The 9,853-nt window shown below is 43.1% G+C and overlaps 1 protein-coding gene across 2 annotated transcripts in view; it reads left to right on the forward strand.

Annotated features, from left to right (window-relative positions):
- The first annotated feature begins 2,157 nt into the window (after positions 1 to 2,157).
- The window catches only part of LOC115114523 (phosphatase and actin regulator 1-like), an 86,982-nt gene continuing 79,286 nt past the window's right edge, over positions 2,158 to 9,853 (forward strand). The window contains exon 1 of one of the 2 annotated variants that reach the window (XM_065013467.1): positions 2,158 to 2,433. In XM_065013467.1, coding sequence (XP_064869539.1) covers positions 2,322 to 2,433 — 112 coding nt within the window. In that variant the 5' untranslated portion in view covers positions 2,158 to 2,321. The remainder of the gene's footprint in view (positions 2,434 to 9,853) is intronic. The other variant, XM_065013468.1, reaches the window with a different exon arrangement.

Consider the following 9,853-nt stretch of genomic DNA (forward strand, 5'->3'; position numbering starts at 1 on the left):
GCTTTGCACATGCTTGGGATTCTCTCAACCAGCTTCATGAGGTAGTCACCTGTAATTCATTTCAATTAGCAGGTGTGCCTTGTTTAAAGTTAATTTGTGGAATTTCTTTCTTTCTTCTCAATGCGCTTGAGCCAATCAGTTGTGTTGTGACAAGGTAGGGGTGGTATACAGAAGATAGGTAAAATACCAATCCATATTATGGTAAGAACAGCTCAAATAAGCAAAGAGGAATGACAGTCCATCATTACTTTAAGACATGAAGGTCAGACAATCTGAAAAATGTCAAGAACTTCGAAAGTTTCTTGCAGTTGCAAAAACCATCAAGCGCTGTGATGAAACTGGCTCTCATGAGGTCTGCCACAGGAAAGGAAGACCCAGAGTTACCTCTGCTGCAGAGGAGAAGTTTATTAGAGTTGACTGCACCTCAGATTGATTCAACCAATGTGCGCCTGCCCTGTACGATTGTTGTCGGATTATGCAGTCTGAATGGTTTTTACAATTGAGATGGGTTGGGATGAGTTGGACTGCAGAGTGAAGGAAAATCAGCCAACGAGTGCTCAGCATATGTGGTAACTCCTTCAAGACTGTTGGAAAAGCATTCCAGCTGAAGCTGGTTGAAAGAATGCCAAGGGTGTGCAAAGCAGTCATCAAGGCAAAGGGTGGCTACTTTGAAGAATCTCAAATATAAAATATAATTAGATTTGTTTAACACTTTTTTGGTTACTACATGATTCCATATGTGTTATTTCATAGTTTAGATTGTTTCACTATTATTCTACAATGTAGAAAACAGTAAAAATAAAGAAAACCCTTGAATGAGTAGGTGTGTCCAAACGTTTTACTGGTACTGTATATCTGTAGCATTGTGGAAACATCGGTGTGTACATGAGCATAACAATCATGACTATGAAATGAATGCCTGTAGTTCTATGTATGTGTGTGTTTTACATTACCTGAGATTGCCATTTCCTCCAGTAGCACCCCTAAAGGTAGGAACTCCACTCTTTGTAGGATTATGCATTCTGAATGGTGTTAACAATGTAGGCAAACCTGTTGGTTAAGGCCCCATTAGGCACAGACGTCAATTCAAGGTCTATTCCAGGTTGGTTCAATGTTATTTCAGTGTGGAAACAACGTTGATTCGACCAATGCGAGCCTGCCCAGATGGAGTCTACCCAATGTTTTAAAAGTTCTGAATCTGAATGAGCAAACTCGTTCAAATCAGCTGGGGCTCGTAATTGAAATTGTTTTTAGAAAACATTTAAATACAGCTTTTAATAAAAAGTCATATAATTTCCTCAACGATACATACAGTGAGTTGATGATCAATCAAGTCAGGATAAAATGTACATGCGGGCAAATAAATTGTGTATCGATCACTACATTGAATAGCCTGTGTTCAGAATATCTTGAGTTCATACATAACTTTTGTAACACGCCCATACCGAACCAGTAGAGTTACCAGACTGCGAGGCAGAGTTTGTTTACTTTTCTTACAGTAATTAGTTTGAAAAACCGTAAAGACTCCCTTACTGTCACAAAGCATTGAACGTTTCGCTCCAAAATTCGGTCATGGATAGAAGGGATCCAGCTTTTGTCAAATTATCTTAACAAGTATTTTTTTGTATTTTAGCTAACTCTAAACCTTTTCATAACCTGCTATGTTAATTATCCTGACCTGCTGCGTAAATTCTCCTATACGAAATGTCAAATCTGACGTTAATTTACCAAAAACTGGATCCTTTCTAGCCAGACCCCAAAATCCACCGAGGGGAAAGATATAGTCTAGTTTATAAGGACCTCTGGTGGTGTTAAAACATAGAACGTTTTTCTCAATTTTCATTCCACTTTGCTGAAACGTCCATAAAGGACCCAATATTTCTAATGTAATTCCACAAGATGGCGTTGGATAGGCTATTTTGAAAAAGTATCACGAATGTATTACACAATTTACAGTTATGTCTTTTGGTTTATCATAGTTTACATACATGAAGGGAAATAATGTTAATGTTCTCATAATGTTAGCTTTCATAGGCTTTCATATGTTAGTTCAATAACCTCGAATAAATGCACTGACTGGTCTGATGTTTCCATTTGAGCGATTTCCCCCCTCTGATATTCCATTCTCATTCCACTCTGCTGTTGGGTTATTACGGAGCTCTGTAATAGCAGCTCCAAGCCTCGCTTCAAATCTCCCAGCATCTCCTTCTCCTGTTCTACCCTTTCTATTTCTTTCTCTCCCCATCAATACCTTCCCGTGGTCGGCCGTGGCTCTGTGTCTGTCCCAACACGCCAGTCGTCACTGGACGCTGCTCAAATTGATGGCGGCTTCTCCGGAAGACCATATAGACCGCCGGCGGATCAGGAGAGTCCGGTCCAAGAGCGATACCCCATATCTCGCCGAAGCCAGAGTCTCCTTCAACCTGCATACAGGTAGGCTTGTTCTCACGTGTGGCCATTGATTCTCGGAGCACCAAACCTTTATATTGTACACTAACGGTTTTGTAAAATAGAATTATATTTTATAGTTATTTTTACTGAGACAGCTCGATCTACACTAGTGCATATATAATGTGGACATTTGGATTTGCCTATTTTGCCATTTTGGACACATTTATCATATCGAATAGTTTGATTGGGGAATTGATAATTTGCTATTAGGCTATGTAAGAATAAGAAGAAGATGACTGGTCATTGTACAACGTGTGAGATTTTATTTCGTTAAAGAACGGCATTAGGTCCTCTAATTCATTTCAGTTACATAATAGAGGGAGCATTCGACTGACAATCGAGCCCCAGCGTGATCGTGTAGTCACCAGCAAGGTGTTCAGGATTATGCCGGAGATCCCTGACAGAGAGCAGATTGGTGTTGACTGTTAAAGCACCCGTTTTTGTTAGATACATCCAAGTTATTATATACAGTGCAATATTATTGATATATTAGATGTTGATTATATTAAGTTTATGGCTTGTGGGAAACGTACACAAAGTGCTCCCCTCCGAGCGCCTAGGTGTATTGCATCTCTTGTTACCATGGTGACTTGGCATAATTTTCGGGCTGAGTCTGTTGTTAGCCCACGAGAGGCATTCATATTTTTTTGCATTGTAATAGCATACAACTTCAACCAAATACAGCCACGTGTAGCCTAGGCATCCGATCACATATCGCAGTTATTCGTAATTCGATATCATGCTAAATATGGTCTATGCGATTGCATGATTGCCATGATGAATTTGTTCAGAAATAAATAGCCTTGGAGCCTTTTGCATGGTTTTAGTTGGCATATAGTCCGCGCATCAGTTCAATAGTATTGCAGTGCTTCTGTCACCTGGCCGGAGCTGTCCACTGTGCTGTGGTGCTGAAACTGCTATATAGCCCAAATTGCTTTGCGTACGTGGACAAACTTCAAATAACTTAAGGTAAAGTCTTTAAATGTTTTCTTTTCAGATCTTTTTTCTGTATTAATCTGCTACATTTTGTTTCACCGTTAATGTTATGGTCACACCCACACCATGAGTGATCTTCTGTGACTAAACTGCAGCATCAGTCCCTATGGTGTTTAGATGGACTTTACTGTGTTATTGATTAACAGTCAATATTGCACCGACTTGTAGTCCTTTGCATAGTTTCAGGAATAAATACTGTTCAGGTTATTGATGCATTCTGGAATTGTTTACTATCTTGTGTTTTGATTTGTCCAAACCATGTTTTTTTGGCTATCAACTGCAACTGCAATTTAAAGAGGACATTTGGAGCAGGTTACTTTCCCCCCCACCTTTCTAAAACAGTGCTCCCAATCCTATCAGGTAGGCTAAATGCTGTCCGCTATTTTGTGTGCTGTATGGGTGTGCCTTGAGGGAGAGTGAGAGGGAGGGAGGGAGGTACAGAGGGAGGGAGTGGAGGAGGGAGGGAGAGCTAAAGAGTGAGAATGATAAGAGAGAGAGGGGGGAATGATGTAGGAAGGGAGAAAGAGATGAAGAGAAAGAGGAAAGTGGTGATGAAGGGAGAGAGCAAAATGAAGGGAGTGAGAGAGAAACAGAGCAACAGAGACAGAGGGTTTACATATGGTTTGAGGCCAGCAGGAGGCCAAGCAGAGCTTCTATGTGGAAACAAGGTCACCAAGTAATTTAGTCCAGATGAGCCCTGAGGTAACCTGGACCCAGTTCACACTGTCTGTTCTAATGAGCCGGTCACTCTGTGGCAGGTAGCATGCTGTGAGGGTTATGACTTTGCATGTCTGTCCTCCTTTTGCCACCTTTTTGGGAGGTGGCCTTAGTGGAAAGGGGACAGAAGAATGGGGACCAGCACTTACAGGATTCATGGAATAGGAATGGAATGCTGCTGCTGGGTCGGAGTATGTGTTACTGTGAGTGTGTGACTGTGATTGTATGCTATCTGACCCCGTATTGTGACCTGTGTGTGGTGTCTGCAGCAGACAGATTGTCATACAGTATACAGTAGCAGCATGCTTCAGGTCTATTCCATGAATCCTGCAAGTGCTGGTCCCCATTCTTCTGCTCCCTTTACACCAAGGCCACCTCCCAAAAGGTGGCAAAAGGGGGACAGACATGCAATCTGTCTGCGGCAGACACCACAAATCACAATACGGGGTCAGATATCACCCAAACTCACAGTCCCACACACTCACACATACTCTGACCCACCACAACTCAGATATCTGAGGACAACAGACAAAACATTCAGAGTGGACAACAGTTGAATTATCTGAGGACACAGTTCAAAAGGCAGACTATTGTCTGATTGGTTGATGGACATGTTTATCCAGGGTCAACATAATAAAGAGGCGTCAGGAACATTGACAGCTTGGAGAAATCAGGACGTGCAGTGCTAGTTGTACTCTGAACTGTTCACCATTTGTGCTGAAACTGTTGAAACATTTGGATCTCTGTTCTTCCAGTATCACATACAGTAGGCACCAACAGACATGATCGTCTTGTTCTTAGCTCCTAGACAACTTTGCAGTATTTTTCTTTTTTTGTGTGTTACATTTTACATTATTTGCTCAGATGAAAATAACTTTTGGATATTAGATTGGTGGTCACTTACCAGCATTTCGACCAGAAATGTGACTTCCCTTTATTGGATTCTTTGTTTGTACCCCCTGAGGCAATTCCACTCATCCCAGGGGCTGCCCCAAGACACCGTCGATGGAGAAGAGGAATATGGAGTGTGGTTTTTATCAGACTCAGGAGGCATACCGCTTCCGAGTATATTGCTCGCTAATGTTCAGTCCCTAGACAATAAAGTAGATGAGCTCAGAGTGAGGATCTCCTTCCAGAGAGACATCAGGAACTGTAACATACTCTGTTTCACGGAATCATGGCTCTCTCCGGATATACTGTCCCCATCCATACAGCCAGTGGGGTCCTCCGTAGATGAATAAATAACTCTCCTGTAAAAAGAAAGGTGGAGGGAGGTATATGTTTCATGATTCACTAATCATGGTGTGATTGTGGTAAAATATAGGAACTCAAGTCATTTTGTTCTCCCGATCTGGAATACCTCACCATCAAATGCCGACCGCATTACCACCCAAGATAATTTTCTTCGGTCATCTTCAAGGCCGTGTATATAAACCGTCAAGCCAACACCACGCCAGCTCTCGAGGAACTACACTGGACTTTGTGCAAACTGGAAACCACATATCCTGAGGCAACATTTATTGTAGCTGGGGATTTTAATAAAGCAAATCTGAGGAAAACGCTTACAAAGGTTTATCAACACATCTCCTGCGCTAATCGCTCATCAAGAACCCTTGACCATTGAAACTCCCCCTTCAGGGATGGCTACACGGCCCTCCCCCACACTCCCTTCAGCAAATCAGATCACACCTCCATTCTGCTCCTCCCCTCCTATAGGCAGAAACTTAAACAGGAAGTACCCGTGGTAAGGCTCGTTCAACATGGTCTGACCAATCAGAATCCAAGGCTTCAAGATTGTTTTGATCATGCAAACTGTGATGTGTTCTGGGTTGCCTCTGAGAATGGCATTGACATACACTTTATATACAAAAGTATATGGACACCCCTTCAAATTAGTAGATTCGGCTATTTCAGCCACACCCAAGCAAACTCCGTAGGCTAACATTGGCAGTAGAATGGTCTTACTGATGACCTCAGTGACGATCAAAGTGGCACCATCATAGAATGCCACCTTTTCATCAATTCGGTTCTTTAAATGTCTACCCTGCTAGAGCTGGCCCGGTCAACTGTAAGTGCTGTTATTGTGAATTGGAAACATCTAAGAGCAACAATGGCTCAGCCACAAAGTAGACCTCAAAATCAGGATGCGCAATGCCAAGAGTTGGCTGGAGTGGTGTAAAGCTTTCCGTTGCTTTGGAGCAGTGGAAACGGGTACTCTGGAGCGATGAATCCCGCTTCACCATCTGGCTCACCATCTGAATCTGGGTTAGGCAGGTGCCAGGAGAATGCTACCTGCCCCAATGCATAGTGCCATAGTGCCAACTGTAAAGCATGGTTCGTGCTAGGCCTCTTAGTTCCAGTGTACGCTACAGCATACAATTACATTCTAGACGATTCTGTGCTTTCAAGTTTGTGGCAACAGTTTGGGGAAGGCCCTTTACTCATTCAGCATGACAATGGCCCCGTGCACAAAGTGAGATCTATACAGAAATGGTTGGTCAAGATCAGTGTGGAAGAACTTGAATGGCCTGCACAGAGCCCTATCAAGAGACCTCAACACCATGTTTGGGATGAATTGGAACGCCGACTGCGTGCCAGGCCGAATCACCCAACATCAGTGGTCGACGTCACTGATGATCTTCTGGCTGAACGGAAGCAAGTCCCCGCAGCAATGTTCCAACATATATATATTTTTCCACCCTTATTTAACCAGGTAGGCCAGTTGAGAACAAATTCTCATTTACAACTGCGACCTGGCCAAGATAAAGCAAAGCATTGTGAAAAAAACACAACACAGAGTTACACATGGGATAAACAAACGTACAGTCAATAACACAATAGAACAATCTATGTACAGTGTGTGCAAATGTAGTAAGATTAGGGAGGTAAGACAATAAATAGGCCATAGTGGACAAATAAATACAACTTAGCATTAACACTGGAGTGATAGATATGCAAATGAGGATGTGCAGGTAGAGATACTGCGGTGCAAAAGAGCAAAAAATAAATAAATAACAATATGGGGATGAGGCAGTTGGGTGGGCTATTTACAGATGGACTGTGTACAGGTGCAGTTATCGGTAAGCTGCTCTGACAGCTGATGCTTAAAGTTAGTGAGGGAGATATACGTCTCCAGCTTCAGTGATTTTTGCAATTCGTTCCAGTCATTGGCAGCAGAGAACTGGAAGGAAAAGCGGCCAAAGGAGGTGTTGGCTTTGGTGATGACCAGTAAAATATACCTGCTGGAGCGCGTGCTATGGGTGGGTGTTGCTGTGGTGACCAGTGAGCTGAAATAAGGCGGGACTTTACTTAGCAAAGACTTATAGATGACCTGGAGCCAGTGGGTTTGGCGACAAATATGTAGCGAGGACCAGCCAACGAGAGAATACAGGTCGCAGTGGTGGGTAGTATATGGGGCTTTGGTGACAAAACGGATGGCACTGTGATAGACTACATCCAATTTGCTGATGAGAGTGTTGAAGTCTATTTTGTAAATGACATCGCCAAAGTCAAGGATTGGTAGGGTAGTCAGTTTTACGAGGGTATGTTTGGCAGCATGAGTGAAGGAGGCTTTGTTTTGAAATAGGAAGCCGATTCTAGATTTAATTTTGGATTGTAGATGCTTAATGTGAGTCTAGAAGGACAGTTTACAGTCTAACCAGACACCTAAGTATTTGTAGTTGTCCACATATTCTAAGTCAGAACCGTCCAGAGTAGTGATGCTAGTTGGGCTGGCGGATGCTGGCAGCAATCCGTTGAAAATAATGCATTTAGTTTTACTAAACATCTAGTGGAAAGACTTTCCAGGGGAGGCTGTTATAGCAGCAAAGGGGGGACCAACTCCTCTCCATATTAATGCCCATGATTTTAGAATGAAATGTTCGATGAACAGGTGTCCACATACTTTTGGTCATGTAGTGTGTACATTGACTCAGTGACTGAGTTTATCAGGAAGTGCACAGAGGATGTTGTTCCTCCTGTGACGATTAGAACTTATCCAAAACTTGGACAGACGGCAGCATTTGCACAAAACTGAAAGCGCGAACCACTGCATTTATGCACAGCAAGGTGACTGGAAACATGGACGAGTACAAACAGTCCAGCTATGGCCTCTGTAAGGTAATCAAACAGGCAAAACATAAGTACAGGGACAAAGTGGAATTCAATGGCTCATACACAAGACGTATGTGGCAGGGACTCCAAAACAATCACGGATTGTCGCGGACACCGATGCCTGTCTCTTTGAAAAGCGAATCACTTTCTGCTTTGTGGAAAACACTGTGCTGCCGGGCACTGGCCACCGCCGCTCGCCAGGCCTGTGAGCCCTTGTTCTCCTTGGCCGACGTAATAAAGACATTTTAGCGCGTTAAACCTTGCAGGGCTGCTGGCCCAGACATCATCCCCATCCTCAGAGCATGCACAGACCAGCTGGCTGGAGTGTGAACAGACATATTCAATCTCTCCATATCCTAGTCTGTTGTCCCCAATTGCTTCAAGATGGCCACCATTGTTCTGTTACGAAGATAACTGAACTAAAATACTATCACCCCATATTACTCACTTCTCTCATCATGAAGTGCTTTGACAGGCTAGTTAAGGAACATATCACCTCCACCTTTATCAACACCCTAGACCCACTACAATTTTCATACCGCCTAAAGAGATCCATGGATGACACAATCACCATCGCACTGCACTGGCTTGTCCCATCTGGACAAGAAGCAGCTGATCGTGGACTTCAGGAGACAGCAGAGAGAGCACATCCCCATCCACATCAACTGGGCTGCAGTAGAGAGGGTGAAAAGCTTCAAGTTCCTCTGCGTGCACATCACTGACAACCTGAAATGGTCCATCCACACATACAGTGTGACGAAGACGCCACTACAGCACCTCTTCAAACTGAGGAGGCTGAAGAAATTAGGCTTGGCCCCTAGACCTCACAAACTTCTACAGATGCACCATTGAGAACATCCTGTCGGGCTGTATCACCGCCTGGTACGGCAATTGCAGGACATCTAGAGCACCCAGTGTTACAGGAAGGCCAAGAAGATTATCAAGGACCTCAGCCACCTGAGCCGCAGCCTGTTCACCCTGCTACCATCTCAATGGTACATGGTTATTGAACATTGGTCACTTAAATAATGTTTACATACTGTTTTACCCACTTCATATGTATTTACTGTAACTACTGCTGTACACACCTTTTCTATTCATATACTGTCTGTATACACACCATCATATACATATATATTTATATTCCAGACTCTGACATTGCTCGTTCTGATATTTCTTAATTCCTTTCTTTATGTTTTGGGAATTTGTGTGTATTGTTGTGTATTGTTAGGTATTACTGCACTATTGGAAACATAAGCATTTCACTGCACCCAAGATATGTGTATTTAATATATATATATATTTTTTAAATGTAACCTTTATTTAACTAGGCAAGTCAGTTAAGAACAAATTCTTATTTACAATGACGTTCTATCGGGGAACAGTGGGTTAACTGCCTTATTCAGGGGCAGAACGACAGATTTTTACCTTGTCAGCTCTGGGATTCAATCCATCACCCTTCGGTTACTTGCCCAACGCTCTAACCACTAGGCTACCTGCCGCCCCAAAAGCGGCAGGTACACAACCAGTAGAATTTGATTTGGAGATACAGTCTCTGCTGAGGGGCTAGCTCGGC

The sequence above is a fragment of the Oncorhynchus nerka genome, linkage group LG9b, assembly GCF_034236695.1.
Source record: "Oncorhynchus nerka isolate Pitt River linkage group LG9b, Oner_Uvic_2.0, whole genome shotgun sequence".
NCBI lineage: Eukaryota > Metazoa > Chordata > Actinopteri > Salmoniformes > Salmonidae > Oncorhynchus > Oncorhynchus nerka.